General features: G+C 40.0%; 4 protein-coding genes across 4 annotated transcripts; 2 read left to right on the top strand and 2 right to left on the bottom strand.

Moving 5' to 3' along the window:
• Positions 1–1,179: 1,179 nt before the first annotated feature.
• On the bottom strand, positions 1,180–5,565 carry tmem186 (transmembrane protein 186). Its single transcript, XM_059569704.1, has 2 exons — positions 5,341–5,565; positions 1,180–1,896 (listed from the first exon to the last, which is right to left on the bottom strand). The coding sequence occupies exon 2, from the start codon at positions 1,894–1,896 to the stop codon at positions 1,276–1,278; it is 621 nt and encodes a 206-aa protein (XP_059425687.1). The 5' UTR covers positions 5,341–5,565; the 3' UTR covers positions 1,180–1,275.
• On the top strand, positions 3,819–8,166 carry gde1 (glycerophosphodiester phosphodiesterase 1). Its single transcript, XM_059569702.1, has 6 exons — positions 3,819–4,457; positions 5,392–5,567; positions 5,669–5,774; positions 6,151–6,243; positions 6,344–6,555; positions 7,828–8,166. The coding sequence occupies exons 1-6, from the start codon at positions 4,206–4,208 to the stop codon at positions 7,973–7,975; spliced, it is 987 nt and encodes a 328-aa protein (XP_059425685.1). The 5' UTR covers positions 3,819–4,205; the 3' UTR covers positions 7,976–8,166.
• A 2,134-nt stretch (positions 8,167–10,300) lies between these two features.
• Positions 10,301–13,958, top strand: mcrip2 (MAPK regulated corepressor interacting protein 2). The gene is made up of 5 exons (XM_059569703.1): positions 10,301–10,548; positions 10,695–10,758; positions 11,640–11,773; positions 13,182–13,283; positions 13,605–13,958. Exons 1-5 carry the CDS (start codon positions 10,494–10,496, stop codon positions 13,673–13,675), a joined length of 426 nt encoding a protein of 141 aa, XP_059425686.1. The 5' UTR covers positions 10,301–10,493; the 3' UTR covers positions 13,676–13,958.
• Positions 13,959–14,226: 268 nt separating this feature from the next.
• slx4 (SLX4 structure-specific endonuclease subunit homolog (S. cerevisiae)) lies at positions 14,227–25,498 on the bottom strand. Its single transcript, XM_059569957.1, is given in 17 exon segments — positions 14,227–14,915; positions 14,918–14,990; positions 15,066–15,341; positions 16,085–16,184; positions 16,296–18,513; positions 18,515–18,767; positions 19,722–19,838; positions 20,887–20,939; positions 21,023–21,169; positions 21,268–21,375; positions 21,480–21,497; positions 22,619–22,808; positions 22,810–22,906; positions 22,975–23,110; positions 23,701–23,902; positions 24,007–24,172; positions 25,147–25,498. Coding segments are annotated over 17 exon segments (4,821 nt in total). The 3' UTR covers positions 14,227–14,600.
• Positions 25,499–26,060: the final 562 nt, after the last annotated feature.

Genomic DNA, 26,060 nt, shown 5'->3' with positions numbered 1-26,060 from the left:
CCATACAACTTACAGAAACTTTCAAAAAATAAAACAAGACAAGTCGTTCATTCATAAACAGAACGACAGATTTGCTAAAAATGCAAACTGCATCTGATAAAAGCATGCATTTCTGTTGCTTTCCATTTTAGTCTTTCTTCCTTGTTTTTCTGGCTAATTCAACTGGGACCAGATCTTTTAAATGAATTACTCTCTCAGAGACTGCTTTTACTTAAAATCCCAGAAAGACAACATTGTAAAGGCCCACAAATCTACCGGTCTTCGTAATAGCCAGTATATGATTTAATTGAAGTTACCTGCAAACGAAAAGTCTTAAATAACAAATCCTTCTCTCAAGTGATTTAGCTCGTTTACAATAGCATCTAGGTACTGTTAGTCTGAACTTTTTACCAAGAGAGTTCAATGGAGATTAGATCTCGTGGCACGCGCAGTTGAACAATGGGTGTAATCTAAGTGTTAGTTGAGATTTAAATAAATGTTGACCTACCTTGAAGCATCAAAGCTGCAAAAAAAACAAAAAACAAAAAAAACTAGAGTTTCACCACCAGACCGTGCTGTTTGGGACCGTCGTTAAGTGTGAGGGAACAGGAAGCGTCGAGCGGTTTTCTGTGGGTTGCTTAGAATAAATTACACTTATACACGATATACTCAAGTACAGTCAAGTCTGACTGGGTTTTTGTTTAAATTATCTGTGAGAAAAAAAATTCTAATAAGGCTGAAGGTCTGTGTTTCACATGGTCTGTGGTATTAACATTTTATTCCATGACATAAAATACACTTATGCCTTATTTAATTTTTTAAGGATGTATGTGTCTTGAGGAAGGCTTTTTCTAACAAGTGGCTAAATGCTACACAAGAGAGGTGCATGATGCCAAACAAGTACACTCTTTTATTCACTTGTCCACTTTCACAGCCCCATTGTGTAAATTTGCAAAAAATACACAATTTCAAACTTGTATATTTGCTATACTTGTAGAGCAACCATGGTATAGTAATCAACTGTGTTCATTTGTGAAGATTATCATTCAGTTTTGAAAAGTTTACTTTTGAAATGTAATAGGTTACAAGTTTATAGATGACTAGTTACCAGATTTAAAGATTACTTCAGTTGTATTAGAATTAATGTAATGGATTACATTTTACTACAGCGCTCAACACTGATCACTGTCAGACTTTCCAAAATTTTAACATAACATCTTTATTCATCACTTAAATTACAAGACCGTATCTAACGGTCCATGACATGAGAAAAACCAACAACAAGAGGAAGTAAATTCACGACAAACTCCCAAAAACCTTCTCAAAAGCCCTTCTGTCCACCACTCGTCCCAGTCTGGTGGAGAAGTACATGGTATCAGAACAACCGTAGCGCTTCAAACGCAGGATGGGCTCTCCTTTGGCGTCCCCAGACTCTCCCAGAGTCATGATATCTGACACGGGCACGTACATGTCCCGTCTGTGACCCCAGAAGGTCAGGTGCGACACCTTTAAGACGGTCTGCGTTGAGTCCAGATACATCATGCCCACCACTCGTCTGACGTAGTGGCTTATGGAGTACAGCATGACGCCGGCAAACACGGCGATGCCTGTGGAGTAACCCAGCAGCAGTCCTGACGCCTGTCCCTGCAGGTAGAGGTAATACACCGCCGGCAGTAAGATCACAGTGATGCCCGTCTGCATCAGCTTGAGTCCAGAGAGCGCCCGCAGGCCTTTGATAGCCGGAAAAGTGTAAATTGGACTGTACTTCCTGGAGGCGAGGTCAGAGGAGAAGGACGCGGGTTGGATCAGTACAGGGTGTGTGACTGTGATGGGCATCCGTTGACCCAAATACTGTTCCGCACGATGACACCCATAGAGAGGAAAACGGGAAACGCGGATTAACCGTGCGGACATCATCTGAGGAGACAGTAAACATGGTAACAGTTAGTGATGGGCGCTTTCGAAAGCACTGCTACGTGACGCTTCGAAACTTTTGTGAATCGATGGTTTCTAAACGTTGGTTCGGAGTGTGTATCGAAGTACTGAAGTCACGTGGATTTCAGTTAACGAGGCTAAGTTTTAATGGTTTGCCGTTGAGGGGTGATTTTTGTGAGCCCGTGAATCATAAGAATTCATTGAGAGCAGCTCCCAGCGGTGATTTTGAATTATCCATTGCACCAGCGCCTATGGGTTTTACCTGATCTCAGAGCAGTTTCATCGATTTGTACACATTATTAACATGGCATTTCTGTCACTAACCCCCGGTTTCACAAACTAGGCTTAGGCCTAATCCCAGACTAAAATGTAAAGCATAAAGTAAATGTCTGTGCTGTTTCGACTGAAAGAAATGTGCACTAACAGATCTTATAATAACTCAGTGTCTTTGTTTTGTCTCAAGAGGCACACCAGAATTTTTTCCATTAAGGCATGTTTATAAAAACTACTTAAATAATTTCCTAATTGAACTATTGCCTAATCATGGTTTAATCTAAGCCCTGTGTGTCAAACCAGGCCAAAAAAGATGAGTAGTTAATAGTGTCTTACTGGCTTCGTTACAAGCTTTCCATAAAACAAAAAACAAAAAACCCATAGTTATACAGACAATTCATATTTAATTGTGTTTTTATTTATTTATTTATTATGACATTTGTTGTATTATACTTTAAAGAAAACATTTGCAATGAATTTTTAACTGTCTTTTACACATTTGTTTTACCAGTATGTGTCACTAGCACGTTCACGTATGTGTCGAGCGATTCCAAAGAGTGAATCATTTGCGAAGCATTTGATTCAATTGATTCGAAGCTTCGAAAAGGTTCATTTTCCCGTCACTAGTAACAACAGTTATTAAAAGGACAAACGCTTAAATTTACTAGATAATACAGCATGCTTGCTCAAAAATAAGTACATTAACCACGTTTATCATGTGGGTATAATTAGAGTAAGATACTGGCAGTCAAGGGCAATCCTTATGTGAACTCAGATTGAGGATATTTGCTGAAGTGTTTCAGGCTTCTATATATTCGATAACGATAGAAAATAAACAAATGACAGCAAAACAATTCAATAAAATGTAGTAGTGTCTACAATTTTTATGTAGCTTTGAAAGCACTTACATCTCCACACAAGGATCAGTGCATTGCGCGGTGCTTCTGTGAAGCGGGAGACTAAAAGACAAGACTTTCAGCGGAACTTCAAAATAAAGGTCGTTATCGCAATTAAATAGCTTAGGTAAATAATTTATATACTTTTGAAATGTAAAACTATTTTCATTTGTTGAATTAAACTACATTAAATAATATAAATATATTGTATTTTAGTTGCCTTTTATTTATTTATTATCATCCTTTACACGGGGATTTAAGTCAAACAATCCTTGTTATGAACTTAGTTTGAATAAAAGGCATTTGCAACTCGTATTCTAGGCAGCTAAGATTTAATAATGACAAAGAAAATACACAAAACAAATGGCCAAAATAAGTGAATGAAATGTATTAAAATTAACAATATATTCATTTTTAAAGCACTTACATCTCCACACAAGTTCAGTGCATAGAAATAAAACGTTCAAAATAAAAGTCTCTGAGTTGGTATTGCAATTAAATAATTTAATACAAACTTACTAAATTGTACATGTTTTACAATCTAATAATAATAATAATAATTATTATTATTATTATTATTATTATTATATAAATAAATCTTGAAATTTACTTATAATAGGCCTAACCAAATTTTCTTTTTTGAACGCAATGAACTTTTATGTCATAGTCAAGTTGTTATTTTCTACAGTAGGAAGTTTCCACCAAATGGCATCGCGTCAGATAACGTTAATTATTTTATTGTAGAGATCTTGCGCTCTTTGTTCGTCAAGCGGCGTGAATGGTTATCGACATGCACTGTAAATACATTTACTAATCAGTTAATGCTGTGTATTGTGCTGAGGTCAAACTGGTCACGCGAGCAGTTTCGTAATACATCCGTGATGTCATAACAATGACGACAGCTCAGTGACGCAAGCAGGTTTGTGACACAGATGTGCAGCAATGAATGGCTCCAGGCTGAACTAGTGTGTCAACATCTGGATGACTGAAGCTCGCGATGCGGATATCATCCGAGAGCAGCGACGCTCGTTTCTTATGTTGATGTTTCATGTTTATTGATCACAGGTCGATTATTGGCGGTGATAGCGCTCGTGTGTTCGTAGCTAGGCTCGCGGTCTCGTCATGCTTCAGCTGGGAGATGAGCTCGCGCTGTTCTCGATTGTCTTCGTCGTGGTTCTGCTGGGAACCAGGAGCGCCGTCTGGCCCACGGTGCTCACGGCCTCTCTCTACCTCTTTCTGGTGTTGTTCCGGTTCCCCCGGGTCCCCTCCAGCCGGGCCAGACAGCTGCTCCGGCCCGCATCCGGCGCGTCAGCGGTGGCGCACCGCGGCGGAGGACACGACGCCCCCGAGAACACCATCGCTGCTATACGCGCGGTGAGCTTCACCATGCGGCCTTCTCTTTCATGATTTAGTGCTCAAATATGTTCTGGGTTTTCTTCTTCTTGTGGCATTATTGATTTAGCAGCTTCAATTCAGAAATTTAAGCTTTTTAAAGACCATTTGTGAGCGAACCGTTCTTTTGAGTCGGATCTTTTCAAGTAATCTGTTCCAATGAATGAGTTTTTAAAGAATCAAATATAGCGGTTCACTGTGTGATTGAACAGAGAATCGTTTCTTTCGAACAAGTCCGACTCGAGAGAACCGACAGCTGAGTGCTGCAGTGTAAATATTATATTTAGATTCTTTATACAACAAAACTTACTTGTATTCGTTTAACAGACTCCTTGTCCCCCAAAGCGATGTACAAAACAGGAGCATAGAGGCAACAATATTCACAGTATACAAAGTCTAATTTATATGAATTCTACTAAATATATTGCATTTACATGTACATTTTATATTTTATTTCTTTGAGCTGAACTGAGATGCTAAAAAGGCATTATATATATATATATATATATATATATATATATATATATATATATATATATATATATATATATATATATATATATAGATGTATGTTTATTTTTTTTTGCCATTGCCTCTCTCATTTTAAAAATGCATTCTGTGTGAACGGCCCATTATCCAAGATAACTTGATAACTTTTAGTTGACTCTTTGCAAGTGATCGGAATGGCTAAAATTTAAGTATATTAAATATTCTTTTACTGCACACTGGACAAAATGTCTGCTTTCACTTTTTTACATCGCCAGCACGTTCTTTAACCTCAAAAGCTAATTTCTTGTATTTCTTGTACCTTTGGCAGATTGTGAAAGCATTGCATTAACTCTGGTTTTGTGGTATTGTGTCTCACCCCAAGCACTGGTTTCTTCCTCTTACGATGACTCTCATTTCTCAATGAAAGGCGAGTGAGAATGGAGCCATGGGTGTGGAGCTGGACCTGGAGTTCACGGCTGATGGGGTTCCCATACTGATGCACGATGACACCGTGGACCGAACCACGAATGGATCGGGGCCACTGAACAAGCTGCTCTTCTCTGAATTGCGCAAACTGGACGCAGCAGCCAAACACAGACTCAGGTTAGACGGGAAGAAAGAAAGCCTTGTTTCATACATAGGGTTTAAATAAGCATGACTGAGTTAAAGACAGCAGGTGGTATGTTTCTGTTGGTTGCGAGCAGTGAGCGTTTCCGAGGTGAGAGAGTGCCAACGCTGCAGGAGGCTGTAGAGGAATGCATCAAGCGCCAGCTGACCATCTACTTTGACGTCAAAGGGCATCCAGATGAGGTACTGGCAACTGTCCATTATTGGTGGCACTATTTCTTGTCCATAGGTTTATTCAAAGATCTTGCTCAACAAGAACTTGACTTTTACAGCGGTGGCCAAAATAAGTTTTTCAAATTGCCACAGTTCTTCTGGATTGAGTTTCTTCATGTCATTCCCAACAGACTGATGAATCTCACTGGATTATTACAATTAATGGCAAAATGAATGTGTGGAAATGTAAACTGATATTTCCTACTGACGCATTACAGAAAAAACTGACTTAAAACCATTTTTAGCTGGTGAAAATACTAGTGTTTTAATAATTTTGGCCACCACTGTGTGATTCTTGCATTAGAAAACTGAAATATCAATGCTTTCATGTATCTGTTGTCCACAGGCAGCTGCGGCACTGAAAGAATTATTCCAGAAGTATCCGGTGCTCTACAACACAAGCATCGTCTGCTCATTTGAGCCCAAAGTCATCTATAGGGTAACACAATCCAGCCCGACTGCACTCGATGTGATCTGCATTTCCTCCTCTCTTGACAATTCTACACTGATATAAAGGTGTATTGACTGATCTTTTCCAGATGCGGCAGGCGGATCCTAATGTGGTGACCGCACTGACCCATCGGCCGTGGAGTCTGAGTCGGTTGGGAGACGGGACGCCGCGGTTTTCGTCCGCGTGGAAGCACCACTGGATGCAGGTGCTGGACGTGCTCCTGGACTGGGCCCATCATCACCTGCTGTGGAACCTGTGTGGAGTCTCTGCCTTCCTGGTGCAGAAGAACTTCGTCTCGCCGTGAGTCACCATGTCATTAGTGCTGTTTTTAGGTTATCATTATGTGCATTACATGACTGTAAGCTGTTTAACACACCTACCACAGGTCCTAAAATAAATTCTGCATGTCTGTCAGTAACCGCTCAAATGGGAGTTGTATTAAAAGAGACACTGTGTTGTGTTTAAGCACTGACTATTATCCTTGACCTGCGCTACACCACCCTAAAAGGGCCGCGCACACAGAAGGCATTTCTCCATTCCAGTGCGATACTTTTCCATTGTTTTTCTATGTAAATACTCACTAGACTTAAAGACAAATTTAACTTTTACATTTAGTGCCGCTTATCAGTGTCAGTTCAGGAACAGTGGACCAATCAGAAGACTCTGGAGGCGGGGCAAGCCGGTATCTATCTATCTATCTATCTGTCATTTGACTAAACATGCTAACGACAGTGTAGATGAGCATCGTTTTCATTTTAAAATGCCATTTTAAAACTAAAATGCACTAGTGTTGGCAGGGCCTAAAAATGGTTCCCTGGTTCCCTTGACAAAAAGCCATTGGCATTGGCATTTTTCCATTGGCTTTTTGGAATTACTGCAGAAAATATGCTTAGTGGCCAACAAAAGTTAATGATACTTTGCATGTTTCGTTCATAATAAATGTTAATCTTTACAAAAGAAAACAGCTCTTCTTACTTGTGAAGCCAATTATGCTTGCCAGAAGTAAAATGCTGAATGGACGCTACAATCTAACTACACCATGGTCACATGATTTCACCATGTTTGAGTTAGCTTACAAGAGCACACCTGTCCAGTGTGATGACATTTAATGTCCTTGACAAACTCTATAGTCCCATTTAGCCATTGTTAACAATTGCCTTTTTAAAGAAAAGCCTAAAATTCGATTAAGAGTTCGAATCCCGCTCCCTCTCTCCTCACAGTGCTTTCCTGTTGCCTCTATCTACTGTCCTATCTATAAAAAAATAAATTAATGAATAAATAAATAGAGCTTGTGTTCACCACAAACCTTACATCAGGCATTCAGTAAAAAAACGGTCTCAAAAACATTGACTTCAGGACAATGGAACGGGAAGTTGTAAAATGCTAAGCTGTTTGGGTTTACAACTCATTCCTGCAGCACTCTATACAATAAATACATGTAGTTGTTTTTTTGAGAGAAAAAGAAAAAGTCAAGAGCAAGTGTATCAGTCCAAGAACATTCAAAGCTGATCTACTCATCTCCAGTGTAGGAGTGTGTCTTGCACGTTAAAATGTTTACTGTCTTTCCCCCAGGGACTATGTGCAGTACTGGGCAGCCCGAGGCGTAGAGGTGGTGGGCTGGACGGTGAACACGGCTGTGGAGAAGCAGTACTACCAGCAACTACTGAAGATCAACTACATCACTGACAGTCTCGTAGAGGACTGTGAACCTCACTACTGAAACACCACACTGTACAATCGCTAGTTTAGGCCTTTTATAATTCAAGCTACTAAACTGTTCTGCTTGACTCAAAATATTGAAGTATGTGTCTGTAATGAACTGCTCTGATTTAGGCAGCATGCTGTAGAGACTTGAAACTTACAGGGTAACAGAGTGCTTTCATTGAGTGAAATGTATAATACGGGAGATATATATATATATATATATATATATATATATATATATATATATCTCAGTGTTCGAAAGTACTGTACACACCCACTCAGGTGAGCCAATTTGACAATATAGATATTACGTCATTATTTTATTTCCATTTTAATGGCACGACATTTATGAGCAAAGTAATTATTCAGTAGACCTGATACTTTTTTTTACTGCTACTTTGAGTAGAAACAGCATTGGATAAATTGTATAACTACAAAGTATTCAGGCTAATGTATGGCTTTTCTCTCATTCATGAAAGAGAGATAGTTGTGTATTCCTTCCTATTTGGGTTCATTTCATGTTTAAAAGTCTGGTGTTGATAGCTGATGAACAAGTTACATGTTAAACTACACTCTGTAGTCATAACCTACTTTAAGAGGGGTCAATAAACGTATAAGCAATAGGTCTTGATCTGAGGTAAGATCTCTGGCAGCTATCAAACACCAACCTTACGTTTGATACATAAATACTAATTCAGGATAACAGCATGTTTTGGTTTTCTCTGGTGTTAATACTTAAATAAAACTATTAAGTTATTAATTAACAGCCATGTTGTCCCAGCAGTTGCATTTGAAGGACTGTTGTACAACAGCTGTTGTGTAACAATCACCTCAGACGGGGGTTTCTCATTTTTGTCTCGTTATAATCAGTCATATTAGTTTAAAGAGTGAACGGTGTAACTTCAATACACGTTTCGCAGATTAGCGAGATTAACTGAGTGGTTTGACCCACACAAACTGTGTTCATGTGTACCAAAGTAAAGCCTGGCAGCTTCCCACGTGGTGCGTGAAGCGCGTCGCAGCTGCGCACATTTACGCAACCCGTGGTCTCGTCTTACTGTACACTGTAAACAGTTTAATATGTTTGCGGACATGTAGGAACATATGTTTAGATTTTACACAAGAGCGCGTGGTTTCCACGTGGTGCGTGAAGCGTCGTGGCAGCTGCACACATTTCTTATCAACCTTTCAGACTGCCCTAGCTACTTTTTCATCAAAAAGCACCAAATTTAACTCTTTTAAAAATATATATTTGGCTACTTTTAATAACTGTAAATAATAAAAAGGCAAACGTCAAAAAAGGCAATATATATATATATATATATATATATATATATATATATATATATATATATATATATATATATATTATACAGATATCACATAGATTAAGTTGCTAGTTGCAATTGATTAATAATAATAATTGTCCTTTTATGAAAACACCTTTTTATTAGTTTGTACCTGCGCTTGTTGATCAGAACAGTTTAAAAAAAATTTTATTATTGATTAAGTTGTAACCTGAAAACACAAAATAAAACAATGCGTCATTTTGAAATTCGGGTACAAATAAAATAAATAAAACTGCAAAATCAGTACAGAAAATTCCTTCAAATTAACACAATATATTGTGCCATATTTTACAGACGTCTCCGAAAGTGTAGCATACCAACTACCAATGCACTTCTTAAAAATATAATTGTTCATAATGTGTAGTTTTGATAAGAAAATAGATAATAGCGTCTGCTAAATGACAATGAAAATTTAAAATAATCATGTATTTAAAAATAAAAAATATATATTTTTTATATCTTAATGTTGTTATATTTATTTTGTTAAAGTTCTACTAACAAATCTAAATTAACATTTCAAATCATATTCAATCTTTTATTTATTTTTTGCTGAGATTGGAGTGATCGGGACCTGTTGCATAAAGATTGCATAAAAGACTGTATTTGTCACATACATGATTATATGGAGAGCATGTGACCAGCAGTGAAATGTAAGTGAAAACAAGACAGGCTCATTTGAGTTAGTCTGACATTGTCCATTGATTTGGTTCAAAATTAGTCTGACCAGCTGAAATAAGCCTGGCCTGTTTAGATGGTATACAGAGCCGCTGTGGGGGTGTCCGCCGGGTGACTGGGTCAAAGGTGACCCGGCTGTGCGTCGCGGGGGCGTGCCGTGACGTCACGGAGGAAGGTGGCGATCTGAGCGTCCGAGATTACAGTAACAGTCCAGAACAAACCAGACTAAAAGAGCTCAAAAAAGTTTACTGCGTGACCCGCGACGCGTGATCAGGGCAAAACCATAGACTGTGGGCAAAACACGCTCCTCACCTTGACTGACCTTACACAGGCTCCCTGCAGGAAACACACAGCAGCTCTGCGCTCATCTCCACGGTGGCTGCGTTGCGTCGAGAGAGCTCCGCGTCGCGTCCTCTGGCGTGCATTTAACCGTGACACTCGCGCGCACCGATCCGTGGAGCTCGCGTGGATCCTCCGTGCCCGAGGTGTTCCTCAGAGACCGTCTCTCACATGATGTACACAATCACCAGAGGTCCCAGCAAACTCGTTACACAACGGAGGACAGGTACCGTTTGACCAGCATGCGTCACGTTACTGTATGTGCGGTGAATCATTTATTTAACGCTAATACAGTAGATATTGAAGAATAACCACGTGCTTCTATTTAAATGGTTATTGGCGTTACGTATTAACATATGTTGTTTCTTGCAGGCCCCACGCAACAGATTGAGAGCAAAGCGAGCGAGCTGAAGCAGAGCCACTGGCTCGTATCGGAGTGAGTGATAATATCATTTACACCTAACGTTAATACATGAGCTCAGATTGACCTCTTCACGTGAGCTCGCTCTTAAACATGATTTAACTGCGCCTTTAAAAACACCCCAACGTCGCCGTCTCGTTTATAAGTTAAGCACACTTAAACGTATCCGTAGCGAACGAGCTGGCCTCGTTTGTAAACTACGAGGTCCCGTTTTTACGCTTTTACCGAAGTCGCTCGTGTTTCTCTTGCGCCGTGTGACCTTGCGAGTGTGCGCGTGCTCTTGAGAGCGCGTGGACCGTCGGCGTGTTTGAAGATCGTGTGGCGATTGTATTCCTATTTATTCCTGTATATAGGGGTTGGTTACTAATCTTTTGGTGTTAACGTTGTATTATAACGCGAAGACATTCTTGTCACAGGCAGCCCCTCTTATATATAACGTCACCCGCACAAGGACCTTGTGCTGCTTAATTTCTAAGCTGGAAGAACCTGTCGCGGGACATTTTACGACAGGCGTCGCGTTTGTGTCTGTCATTCGCGTGTTTGAAATTTCTCTTGTTTAATTCATGTCGCTTGTCTTGCTGATAATAATAAACAAACGGCTTTCATAACGCGTCGCTGTTACTATAGAAACAACGTTGCGTAAGGAAGGAACGTTATTTGGAATTAAAGGAACCGTACACCAAAAGAATGCGCGTTCGTTCATCGTTCGAATCCTGCGTGAATGTTTTTACATGTTAAAGAAGGTTCTCTTTTCCACGTAATGTATGTGCATGTTTATTTAAGTTAATACAACGTTACAGTTCCTTTTATTTAAATGTAAATTCTACAAATGAGAGATGAATGCACTGTAAAAAAAACGTATGACTCAAAACCCCATATTGATCTATTGTTTGTAGTTCACCGGCGCCTAAGATTGTGTTTCACCGGCTGAACGGAAAGCGCTTCAACGGATCGACCTCTCCAAAAGCTGAAAACACCAGTGAGGGCTTCACCCCAGCACATGAGGAAAATGTTCGGTTTGTTTACGAGGGTGAGTTCATCTTCCAGAACAGCAGTATTGTTTTATCCTCGACCTCTGAGACCTTGAGGAGGGCCAAGCAGCTGCCGTGACCTTAATGAACTCTGATGTGTTCAAGGCTCTCACAGATGTACTTGGGGGAGTGAGTTGAGCAGAGTTGGTGTGAATAAGGTCAGCTGGTGTGTTTGTGTGCAGGCCAGGCTCCTCCTCCAGCCGCTGATGCAATGGCCCTCGAGGACTGATTTTAGGCTCTTCTGTACAAAGACAGGCTAGTCAACTGAGGCTTGATATTTTCTTAAACTGCATCATAGTCAATAGAAGAGAGCTGTGCCATCTGGTGAAATCCTGCAACCGGTTTAGGGAGTGTAGAGGAAGCTATTATAACTGGTAAAGGGTGTCCAAAAGTTGCCATTGAGAACATGTTTTTTCTAGATCTAAACTGTTCTTTTGTTGTGATGCATCGCATTTGTCGTGTTTACACAAGCAGTATTTTGGGGATAGGACAAAACATGTCCGTTTAGTTTGTATACCTCTCTATTAATGTTTAGGACTCGCTCAGGCTTCACAATGAGCCATTCATTGAAAAGAATCAACTCAAATAAATGATTCATTAACTGATTGAGACATCACCATGACTTGCAGATTTGAGTCTACACGAGAGCAATGTATAAAGAGTTCCTGCAGATTTTATGAAGATATATGAATGATTTAAGCCATTTAAAACCAGTTACAATAATGTAAGGATTAACTGAAAGGGAACATAATGTCAATAGATTTTCTGAATGTAGATGTCTAGAAAGCACACTTTAAAGTTTGAAATGTTCATTACTTTCTGTTTAGGTTACTCGTTTTACAAAAGAAGCATGTTTATGGTATAAGAATAACTTTAACGATGTCTTCTGATGACGCTGCACAAAGAGACACGATAGCAAGTCTTGTTTTGTGATAAATTGATCAAAATGAAGAGTTTAAAATGAAAACAAATATCTGCCAGTGGGCTCAGCAACTCAATTCAAAGTTGAAACAAGTTTCATACTGCACTGACAGATACGAGTTCTTTGATTTAAGCGTAAATGCACACTTATATACATTTTTTTTTTTTTTTTTTTAGATAAGACTTCATTTGGCATCTCAAGTAAATGTATCTTGATTTAAGGATGTTTAGATATTTGTTGCTTTTTTTTTTTTTTTTTTTTTGCATAGCATGCAACATTTAATCCCATGACTATGAATTCTACTTTATGCTCTGATTTAAGATCTCTCATTTGTGCAAGATTGAATGGAGACCTATAAGACCCACAGAAACCGTGATGTAGCTGCTAAACTACTTTAGCAAAGCATAACAAACTAGTTAATTGTACATTATGTATTTTCACTGTAGTTTGTAGTTTTATACTGAGACAATAACTTATGATTGCAGCTTGGCAGGAGGTGGAACAGAAGCTCGGAGAGGGATCCCAGCCGGAGAACGGGAAAGGCCCGGTGCAATACGCGGAGAGAAGCCCCAATCCCGGCATGAAGAGTCAGTCCTGGGACTTCTGTCCTGTTAACTTTCTTTAAGCGCTGAAGAGACCTGATGCCTGTATTTCTGCTGACTTGTTCTCTTTTTGAATGCCTCCTCTGTCTTTAGGATACACAAATTCAAATGTTCCATGTAAAAATAAAAATCGTCGTTTGCCATTCTAAACCTGCATTAATGTGTTTCTGGAGTACAAAAGGATCTGTTGTGAAGAAAATCTGCTTCCACGCTACAAAAGGGGGGGGAAAGTCCATATTTTGGGTGCTGTTGTTTAATTCAAATATGATAAGATCTCCGAGAACTCACCCAGTCTCTGTTTTCCAGATTTTGTGCCTATTGATCTCGAGGAGTGGTGGGCCCAACGTTTCCTGGCCAACATTGCCAACCTGTCATGACAGGTGCATGATGGGGCTTGAGATGTGGCTGAGCGGTCCAGTGCAGCTCGACTCTCCTGATGAGCTCAGGTGATCATGCCAGAGATTTGCACACTTCCTGTGGAACTGTTTGCCCAGCCAGACCCGGACTCTCTCTCATGCACACGGAAGATAATCAGAGATTTTTCTTCTGCTTTTCTTTCTTTGTTAGAATGTGAGATGTCTGTTTTTCTCGGCAGATCTTTGCAAAAAAAGTGATGCTGTAAAACAAAACAAAAAAAAGTCCAGTAAAAGTTTTTCAAGAGATCTTTGGTATGTGATTTTCGTTCAGCGTTGCTCATGTTTTGATATCATCGGGTGCAACAATATTTATGGGTCATATTTTTTATGTATTCTTTCCTATCTTTTTAATTGCTAATTTTTGCATTGTGATAAAAAAAAAAACTAGTTTCTGGATACAAATATATATTGTAATATAAATTGCATTACAGGCTAATGTGAAATACACTTGTTTATCATGAAAAAATAGTCACAATGCAAAAAAGTCTTGATTGTTTTTTCAATCTTAATTTTATTCATGAAAAAATGGTTGATTGAACATTCATTGACTGTTTTTGTAACTTTGGTAAGGAGTTTGTTTGAGAGGCAACTATTGGATGCAATTCACAACATAAAACAGTTTACAATGAACCCATTCTTGTATAAAAACACGTGATACATACATTAAGAAATGTCTTTTAATTACATTATCCAGACATTAAATTAAATTCATTTAAAAAATATTTTCATTTCAAACACTGTACAAAATGCATTTTCATTTCAATCCTGTCACTGGAATAGCGCAATAGAGTGTGTGTCAGACATTTGTTTAGGTAAAAAGATGAAAACCACTACTGTCCATTAACAGCTTATTCTTAAAATCCTGTTTTTTTTTTACCACATTATTTTATTTCAGCCCACTTGCGACTCCTACATTGGGCTTAGCTGATTTTTTCCTTCCTCTTCTGGCTGCACTGCCACTGGTTGTCATTTTCACGCGTCGTTTTCTGCGGGAAGATGCATTCTGGCCCTGTTTGGCCGTACTAAAAGTAATGCACTGAGAGTCCAGGAAGTCTAGTAGTTTAGCAGCACCTAACCTGATTCCCACCGCTTTCAAGCCGGACCGCAACTCCGCCAGGGAGATAGGCTGGTACTGCAGCACTCGTGCATACAGCTTGGGGTTGGATAGGATGAACTGACGAACTGCGAGGAGTTTGTCCTTCTCACGCACAGAGACGCCGTGATGCCCTCGCTGTCCTAGTCATCGTCTTCAGACACACACAGCTCTGGGTTTGATCTCAGAAGAAGAAATACATTGAACTACGTTTTCTTGTAGTATTAATTATGTAATCTAGTCGTGTAAGAACTGTACCTGTCAGACTCCGCAGTGGAGGATGTATTCGAGTCTTGAGAGGCTGATAAAAGCTCATCTTGTTCATTTGGTGGCAGTTTCACGGGTGAGACAGCAGGGGGCGTTGTAGGCTGCTTAAAGGAGAGCGGAGCAGACTCGGAGTTAAAGGCATTCGGGGAGCGTTGGGGTCCGGAGGTCTCCTCCTCTGACTCTGAGCTCTGCAGCTGGTGGGTGTATTGATGGATCTCTTTCAGCTTCAGAACCATCTGCTTCTTGGGCAGTGGACGCATGCCGAACCTGGACGAAAAAAACAAAAAACAAAAACAAAAAAAAAAACCTTTCGAAGCTCTGTTACTGAATGTGTTTCTTTGGCTTTGAGACTCTGGAGTTACACAACAGACACATCTGGATTTGATTCTCATGTGCATGCTGAATACTGTGAATGCTTAAAGGTTATGTAAAGTTAATTTGGTCTAAACTAATTTCATAATACCCCACTGTCAATGTAAGGGATTATTAGATGGAGAAATATATTTTGATTATAAGATATATGTATAAGATAAGGGGTGGTGTTAGCGCAGTGGATAAGACGCATGCCTGTGATGTGAGAGACCCGGGTTCGAATCCACTGTGAAACGCCAGTGTGTCCCTGAGCAAGACACTTAACCCCTAGTTGCTCCAGAGGCGTGCGACCTCTGACATATATAGCAATTGTAAGTCGCTTTGGATAAAAGCGTCAGCTAAATGAATAAATGTAAATGTAATATGTATATTAAGTACTAAATAGTTGAACCTCTGCAGAATAATTAGAAAAAACATGATGCTTAACACCTACACCAGAAAACAGCCAGACATAAGGAATCAAAAATAAAGAGCTTACTCTGCTACAGAACTAACTTCATACATGCACTAAAATAAATCTGTGGCCAGTTAGTTAAAAGTCATTGAAAGGTAGTTTTTAGATAGTTTGTTGGATTGTTATTGTGATATGCAATAGCATTAATGTTTTAAACATAATATCTAAATCTTTTTATGCTCACCTGTTGAGTTTGTTTTTTAGTTCTGGTGTGTCCTTATCGGAAAAGCCTGGCATGGGAGTGATGGGCACCAGCGGCCCTTTATTCCTCTTTCTGCAAGCAACTGTGAAGAAAGTTAAAGCGTGAAACAAAAAGGTCTTTCTAAATGCAATGCATAATTAGTTCCAGGCTCCTTGTAAACAATTAACATACCAAGAAGAACAACTTGTCTTACCTGGAGTCTTTAGTTCGGCAACTCTCTTGGCAGAGGGAGCTTTCAACCTCTGAGAAAGAGGAAGGGAAGACGCCTCCTCTTCTTCCCAATCATCCCACATGTCAGCATCAGGTAGGCTGTGATTAAATGGACCTGGGCTTGGATCAGGAGTTTTGGTACAAGCTCCAGAATCAAGATGAGACGTGGGCATTGGTCCTTTACCCTCGAGACCTGGTGGACTGACTATATCTTCGCTGCTGTCAAGCCGTAGACTAAAGCAGGGCTTCTGGCTTCCAACTCCTCCATCCAAACCCCAGGAGTCATCAAACCCTATAGGAGGTTCGTCCATGCCACAAAATTAGTTTCCTGCAATATCCACCACTTTGTCAACACTTTGATGTGGATTCTCTTCTCCCGCTCTTATTCCAGACCCATCCATATCATTGAATGAGTTTCCTGCAATATCCACCAATTCGTCAACACTTTGATTTGGATTTTCATCTCCCGCTCTTCTTCCAGGCTCATCCATGTCACTTAATGAGTTTCCCGCAACATCCACCAATTCTTCATCACTTTGATTTGGATTCTCTCCCAATTCCATTTGCTCTACCCCATCGTTCTCTCTCTTCTTGCATCTTTCTGGATGACTGTAGCTTTGAGAGTTCGGGGACGGACTGGAGCATCCCTGCTCGAGAGAGCTACTCTGCTTCTTCTCAGGTGTCTTACTAGGGGAAGAATAACTCCGTTGTAGAGACACTAAGCCAATTTTTCCCTGACTGCCGAAGGATCTAGGATTAGCTCTACTATCCCTGAGCCAAACCTCACAGTCATCAACCACAGGGGAGCCAGACGGTATCTGACGTTGTAAGGAAGAGTCTGAATGGAGAGGAGTGCTACTTGAGGGCTTGGAGACACCCTGGGTTGGATGTCCCATGATCCTGCCAATGTGGGAGCCATCAGAAACATCTGTAGAAGGAACCCGAAAGAGTCTGAAATGGTGAAGTGGTCTCTGAAAACCTGGAGAGCTATTTGTATCAGTGCTATGACGTTCTTTAAAGGGATTCAGATCAGATTTGGGCAATTCAGACAAGGATACTGGCTTCTCTTTTTAGCAGCAGCTGCTTAAAGAATCAAAGCTAGCAGGTTTCAAACCACCCGAGGCAGGGGAAGAGGTAGAAGAGGACGATGAGTTGGGGAAGAGTTGGGTTCGGCGCATGCTGATGCAGGTCTGGGAGGAGCTCCAGCGTGTGGATGGTACCGGAGTGGCTGGAATCAGCCAGGAAACCTCAGCAGAGCCATCAAACTCGCTTTCATTCGCAATCCCAGGGCTACAGTGCTCTGATGGGTCAGATCTGGCTTCTGTATCGGTTGACACCTGCTTGGAAGCATCTACCCATTTGCCGGCATGGCCTTGGGATCCAGATTCTTTGAAACTGTTACAAGCATAGCTTCTAGACGTCTGAAGAGGTTCTGAGGGAGATTCGAAAGGAGTCAAAGCATTGCGGCCACCGTCTATATCCATTTCATCACCAGAATCTGAGAGAACAATGGGCTCAGCCTGTTTGGGTTGAGATTCTGGAAGGGAAGCGGGGTTCTTGCTTTTCTGGCATACTGAATAGTCTTTTGTTTGTGGAGAATTACCTGTATGTTCATCCTCATGAGGAACAGGAGACACTCCAGGCATGGGGAAGTTGGTCTCACCTGACACACCCAAGCTACTTGGAGGGCTTATCGACAGGTTGATCACCTCACCTCCGAGTGTGTGCGATGGCTTGTAACGTTGTTGCTGAGAGCAGGACACCACCGTCTCTGGCGGTTCCATGCATTCCCCTACAGACTGGGAGAATAAACGGACATAGCTCTCGTCTAGACTGGCATCCGACTCAAGTCTCGAGTTTTCATCAAATTCTGAAATCAAACAAACTCTCTCAGTCTCCGAATTGGGGTTTTTAATGGTTTCTTCTGTTGGACTTGTTACCATGGCAGCCTCCATCCCATCCACGCCCTGTTTGTTACTATGGCAACTGTCGGCAGATTTCTCTGAGAGGGATTCTGTCTCGTTCCTGTCTTCAGTCTCATATTTCTTCTCATTTCTGAGGGATGTATTTGCATCTCCCTCCTCTTCTTCGCTCTCAGTCGTAGCCTCCAGCATCATCTCTATCTTCCTTTGTGTCGCTGCAAACTCATAGATCTTGTCGAGCTCTTCCTCATCCACGCGGTCCTCTTTTTCTTCATCTTCTTTTTTCTCGCTCCTCTGCCATGTCTCCTTCCTCTCCGCCAGTCTCTTTGAAAGCATCCTCTTCTTTGCTGTCCCCGTGCTGCCACATTGATTGGAGGAGCTCCAAGAAGTTGCCTTCTGCCAAGTTCTGGTCCTCTTGGTCCCTGAGATGAGGCTCAGGTGCTGGAAACATGCCTTCAGATTCCTCTCTTGGGTCTTCCCCAACACTTCTAGAATATTCCTCACACTGTTGCTGCAGCTCAGCTAAACCAAACCTGAAATATAACACAGATTTACTACCTTAGAATCAGTTTATATCTAATGGGGTTGGGAAATAGGGGTGTTACGGTACATACACATGACGGTTCAGTACGTACCTTTGTTTTGACGTCACAGTTCAGTATGGTTTCAGTAGTGGGGGAAATAACTAAACATAAAATTGCTTATTTTTTTATATATATAAAACTGTGGTTTATTAAACAATTTGATCTTTCTTTAAATAAATTAAATTATAATAAAAATTTTCTTAGGGATAAAAGTTTTGCTCTAAACTATAGGGAGCCCTTTTACATTACTAAGGTTACAATTAACAACAGAGCCCAAACTTAAATTAACTTTGAAATAAAAGAAAATAAAAACATTTAAATAAATTAACATTTGAAGTAAATAAAAAATTTTATTTGTCGCTGAAATATATTAAATTACACAGTATCTGTCATGACTTGTTTCTTAATAGGTTAATTTTTACATACTTTAAATAATTAAGTATGTAATAATTAAATAATTTCTCTAGAAAACTAACAAGCTGTGGACAATGATGACTTGCCTGAGGTAAATGAAATGCTATGTTTTTTACACACTTGTTTTATTGACGTCTTTCCACAGTTGAAACACTAATTGAGAGATTACATGAAATATTCTTTCAAGTTTATTTCGTGTTAAAACTAGTGGTAAAGAGGAAGGGATGACCACTCATTCATGCTCCGCACTACCGCTTGAACTGAGGCGTTTATACAGTCGTACCACATCAAAGAGCATTTAATGTTTGAATTTCCTGAAAGAGTTGTCTTATTTTGAAAGATGAGACTTTGTTATTAAAAGTACCAATACGATGAAGTTCCACTCGTGCAAGGCTGAAACTATTTTGGTACTAATGTGTGTACTGTTAACACCCCTATTGGGAAATACCTGTAATATTTGAACCATATCCTAAGAATCATCACACTGACCTATCGGCGAGCTCCTGTATGTGGGGTAGCAGTGTGTGTGTCAGAGGACAATGGGCTGTGTAAAGATACTGCAGGAGGGCCAGTACTGCCTCCCCAAGCACATTACCCAACAACACCCTCTGAGCAGTGGCGTAGCCACGAGGGGGCCTGGGTGGGCCTTGGCCCCCTCATTTACATGTCCGGCCCCCTCAGATTTCCGATTGCTTAAAATAAAATAAGTAAAATAAGAAAATGTTGATATGTCAGTCTGATTGATAGATTGACCAATCAAAATGCTGCACGGTAAAATGCGGCTGTTTTCAAACTTGATTTGATTAGCCTATGTCACGTGTTGTGCGTAACTGACGCCGTCATCTTCGCTTGAGAGTTCATTAATATTCAGTGACAATGGCAGCTGTCACGCAAAGTACAATATCACGCTTTTTCAAAAAAGCTCTGCAACAGCGAGTGAAGTGGCACCTGAGGCTTCTCAGGACACAGAAACGCCTATTTCATCACAGGAGTGTAGCGAAGACTTCCACGACACAGATCAGCATAATGCCCAATGATTTGTTTGCAACTGATGAGCCGCATTCACAACCAGTGATGACCGCATACATTGAGTTTGCCGGAAAGAATCGTTGCTTTTCCCCAAAATGGTACAATGAGTTCACATGACTTGATTACAGTTCAACAATAATCGCCCCCGTTTACTCCGCCTTGTCATGTAAAAGGTAATCCCATGGTTTGAATTATAGCCGCTTAGCTATGTTGTATGCTGTTATGCTGCTGAAACAGTGAAGTAAAAATGCTGTGATTTTATGCGGTATATATATTTGCTTATGCTGTATATATTCTGCTGTTTTTCGAACGTAATTTGGTGGATTTTCTGGACTGAGTATGATGACATCATTTAATAACTGCCCTTGTAGATTCTACGACATAAGGTTAGACTTATGTAAAAGATAATAATCACCGAGCTATGTTGTGGGCTGTTATGACTGTTCTGCTGAAATGGTGAAGTAAATATGCTGTTTTAAATGTGAACAGGTGTTAAGCTGTTTTTATTTATAGGTGTTAAGAGTGATAGTGTAGGCTATATATATGTATGTGTGTGTATATAATGAGTTGCCCACTCATTTTAAGATGGGACCCCCCAAAAATAAAATTCTGGCTACGCCCCTGCCTCTGAGAGACAGGCATACCCTCCTCCTGAACACCAAAACCTGAGTCATGAATCTACAAACACATGGTAAACGCTTAGTTATTTGTCTGCGCTTCTTGATTATTGGTTTATGCTTCAGTGATAGAGATCATCTTACCATGTTGGCCAGCAGCGGGCATCGTATGTACAGCATAAACGAGTGCATGAAGAAAACGTCACCACTGTCCACCTGTAACTGCACATCACTGAGCTGAGGGCTGTTCACCATGCTGCTCAGATCTGATGCTAGCTTTGAAACGAACACCTGAAAAACACAAAAATGAAACTTTGGTTGTTCATTCCCATTCATTCATATCCGATCACATGTGAGTACAGATGGATACAACTGAAGGAAACTCTTACTGAGGTTTCCTTGGGCGGCGTCTTGTCTTTTGTCTCTGGAACAAAACCACTTGAGGGAAGTTCATCCACAGCATTGTCTTCAACTAAAGAACATGGGACAGTGTGAGCCTGTTACAAAAATAAAATAAAATAAAAAGGTGTCTTTTTGGGACAGAACACCAGTGTTACCTGTCCCCCTGCGGACGTGTATCTATACTGGGTGAGGGTCATGCCTTCCTCAGCCAGCTCCATCAGGTCCTGCAGAGCCTGGTGTACCAAAACAGGGGGTGAGAGGACGGCTAGTCTGGCTCGGATCCAAAAGCTTTTCCTGGACTGAATCGGCCTCAGTTGGAAATTTCTTGACTGGAGTTACTTCAAGAGACAGGACCTTTTCTCTCTGAAGTAATAATGTAAAAAGACTAAGAATCACAACAGCTTGAACTTCTGGGTAACTTTAACTTCTATGAAACAAAATATTCAGTGAGAAATACAAACTTTCTTTTCATTGAAGAATACTGACAAATGAAATGTATCACACCGAAGACTGGAGTAATGGCTGCTGAAAATTCAGCTTTGCATTGTGTCAAAAAAAAGTAAAATATCTACAAATAGAAAACTTGTTTTAAATTGTAATAATATTGTACAATTATTACTGTTTTTGATTAAATAAACAGGGCACATAAGAAACTGGACCCAATCAAAAACATTGTCAAGGAAAGTAAAAATCCAAAATACTGGCCCAATTGGACCAGCAGAAAAAAGTCCTTACTGTTGTGGTCTATAAGACATATTTAAAGCCGGATGCACACTTTACAATTGTTGCTTGTCAGACTTTATGAACATGATGATCAGCTGTCATTAATGTCAGACTGTATGAAACAGGAGTGCACAAGAAAACTTGTCTGGAGTTTAACATTCTCAACCCATGCACGTTCAGTGACTGAGCTGCATTACACGCAGGGCTGATGTGGGCTATCATGAAAAGTATATTAAAGAAGAATAGTGTAAGCACATGAAAACAGCAGCACAACCGGTGTTCATCAGAGCGAAGGCAACATATTATGAATTAATTTATAGTTGTCGTGGATACTTTTAAAGCTATTATTGTATTGCAAATTACATAGTGAAACACATTTTAGCATATGTACATTTTATAAATTATTTTCTGACAAATTACAGTAATGTCTCCTTTTTAATATTTACATATTTCTTTCTGAACTAATGATTAGTACTACATCATAAAGTGCAGCGATGTGTTTTTTTTAATTTTTTTAATAAAAATCCAATTTTTAAAAGTTTCTACAATTTGATGAAAAAATAATAAGTAAAGCACTCTGTTGAATTGTGCAGAATAAGACCAGGTGAATCTCACCTCCGGTGCGGCCCATGGCTGTATGAAGCTGCTTAGTTCTGAGATGTAAAACTCTGAAACTGCATCTGGTCCTCCTCCACGAAGAGCACTTTTGTCCCAGAGAGGGGCTTGGGGATGTAGAGGGAGCGTGGAGCGGGATAGGGTTGGTGTTGGCGGAGACGGGGGTCTGGAACGGAGCAGGAGAGACGCACTCCTGCAGACTGTTCAGTGCTGTCTGAGGGTCCTGGATGAGGAGAAGTGGAGGGTGGACAGGAGACGCTCCCTTCCTTCTCTTCCCACGGCCCTTGCCTGAAAGACACCATGTCTAATAACCTGCAACTTCACTGCATATGTTTAACTGACAAAGATGAGTTCACCTGCTCCAGGTTTCCACTGTAAGACAGGAGCCAGTATCTCCCTCTCCTCTTCCATTTCCTGCTGGAGTAAAGAGCGGGACAGAGCCAGCGCCACCATTGTGTCCTCGTCCAGCTTCTGGGCTTTCCTCCTGGCTCTCTTTTTGTGTTATCGCACCACTACCTAGTTGCTGTCTGCAGAGAAAAGGAACATGTAAAACTAATTCATCTACTCGTGCCAGTTTTTAAATAAGCATCCACAAATAACCAGTGAGGAAATCATTTTAAAAAGTCATATATATTTATTTTTAATAACTGTTTGTTTTACTTTTCTTCATCATTTCTGGCATATTTTAAAACCATGTTTTCTTGACAGCCAAGCACATTTTCCTCCCTATTTATATTTACCGTCTGAGATTTTTTTTTTTTTTTTTTTTTTGCATTACAGTAATAAAATAGTGAAGATAGAAATGTGCATTCTAGTCAAGAAAATGTCACATTGAAAAAAAAAAAGTTCTGCATGTTTTTTTGTTATTTCTGAAGTATAAAAATTCAGAACTTGTATATAAGTATATAAATAAATATATATATATATATATATATATATATATATATATATATATATATAAAAGTGTATATGCACACTTCTAATTATAAAGTACATATAAAAAATTATAATAATCATAATTAAATCTAATGAAAAGGTATTATGTGGCTGACTTACGATTGGTGGGTGGTGTAGTCGCTCACTGTCTCAGCAGCTTGTCTCCTCAGAGCCTGGAGAAGATCATTTGGTTTCACACCCATATCAGTCGAGCACCGCTTTAGGTGAACAGACCGGCTTTTTTCTGATTTAAAACTCTTTCCACAAATGGGACACTGTGGGACCCGTGGTCTGGGGGGGGGGTGACGGGATGCTGAAGCAGCGCTGCTCTCGCTTGCATCTAAACATCTACAAAGCAGGAGAATGAGAGAGATGTCAAATGTGAAACTCATCCCATACGTGTGGAATATGAATGATTCTTCATAATGCTGTGTACACTGGTGATAAGGCACCTGTTGATGTGCTGAGTGCACAGCGGAGGACTCATGGTCGACAGATCTTTCTGACAGAACTGGCAGAAGAACAGTCCTTCATCTTCCACGTCTCTAGCGGACCGAGCCTCGCGATCCAACGCCTGCTGAAGCTGAAGAGCCAGGGCCTCATCGCTGCTCACATCTTCTGTAGAAACACACACTTTCTGACTTTCACTGTTTACATGAAACATGCCATATACAATATGTATATTTTTTTACGCTTTATATATAAACATAAATTTTTATACAAAGCCGATTCCAAAAAAGTTGGGTCACTGTACAAATTGTGAGTAAAAAAGGAATGGAATAATTTACAAATCTCATAAACGTATATTTTATTCACAATAGAATATAGATAAGATATCAAATGTTGAAAGTGAGACATTTTGAAATGTCATGCCCAATATTCGCTCATTTTTTATTTCATGAGAGCTACACATTCCAAAAAAGTTGGGACAGGTAGCAATAAGAGGCCGGAAAAGTTAAATGTACATATAAGGAACAGCTGGAGGACCAATTTGACACTTATAAGGTCAATTGGGAACATGATTGGGTATAAAAAGAGCCTCTCAGAGTGACAGTGTCTCTCAGAAGTCAAGATGGGCAGAGGATCACCAATTCCCCAAATGCTGCAGCAAAAAATAGTATAAAATCATTGCCTGGGCAAATGAAAGTCTAAAAAGTTTAAGAAAAAACAATATACTACTACCTCAACCAAACCAAAAAAAAAATTTATTTATGATGTTTGTATAATATAGTAATTATCTGGTCATTAACTAACTCTAACTTACAGCGAAAGATCACTCAAAAAGACATTTACTCACCTCACCTCACTCTCATTCCAAACCTGTACCAAATTCTTTCTTCTGAAGATATTTTGAAAGATGCTGGTAACAAAACAGCAGACGGTAGCCATTGACTTCCAGGCTTGGAAAAAAAAAACAGTATTGAATTCATTGGCTACCTTCAACTGTTTGGTTAACAACATTCTTCAAAATACCTTCTTTTGTGTTCAACAGAAGAAAAAATCATTTTGGGGTTTACATCTGTTTTTACCACCTAATGAGCCGCACAACATTGTGGTATGGTAAGTACCATGCTTTAATGAAGGTTATGTACCTGTGCGCTGGATCCCCGCAGTGGGGAGATGGTTCCCATCAGTCTCTGCATGCAGGAGTCTCTCTGGACTGGCTCTCTTAAACCGCTGCATCCTCTGGATCACTGTATCTTTGACTCTCCCTGAGCCAGACACTTCAGGAGCAGGCTGAGAAACGGGCTGAGTCCTGCCATTGAGCTTATGCTTCATATCAGTCTTCTTCCTCCTCCTCTTAGGGGGTTTTCTTCTGGAAGAGGGGGAGGACGGCTCCTGCTCCTCATCCTTGGTTGCTGGTCTCTTCTTATCTCCAGATGCTCCTCTCTTCCTCACTCTTTTGAGCAGACGAGAGCAGAGGTCGGTGAAGTCCTGGTCCATTAAAGGACCATTAAACGTCGTTTGTAATTGAATATTGTGGATAACATGCACGGAACAACAAGTTTATCTGTTCAAACGCATTTTTTAGAAACTCACGAAAAACATGATATTTAACGTTACCTTTGTTTACATTTCACTCGAACGTCACTTATATCGGTTTTAACGTACTTGTATTACGATTTATTCCATAACAACTTGAATACAGAGCGTTAGCAAGACGCACTTCATTATATGTATGTAAAACAGATGATTTAATGTCACAAAACGACTGTTTTCTTGATCAAATGTAAAGCAGCAGCGGCGGCTTCTCGTTCAAAAATCTGACGTTACGTCCAGTACGCGGTGACGCAATGGCTGCGTCGATTGCGAAACATCTCCGAGTCATGTGACGGAACTTACGAAACGGCGAAATTGCTAAAATAATTATGGTAAATTACATTTTACATATTGCGAATGACTAGTTTAAGTATTTATACATGTCGATACCAATTTAATAAGCCAAAGGACGCTACAAACCTAACTGGCTCAAAGTAGCTTTAGCATATAATAACAGAATACACAT

The sequence above is a fragment of the Carassius carassius genome, chromosome 16, assembly GCF_963082965.1.
Source record: "Carassius carassius chromosome 16, fCarCar2.1, whole genome shotgun sequence".
Taxonomy (NCBI): Eukaryota; Metazoa; Chordata; class Actinopteri; order Cypriniformes; family Cyprinidae; genus Carassius; species Carassius carassius.
Note: the sequence above shows the minus strand (reverse complement) of the source record. Positions and strands in the feature narration are given on the sequence as shown.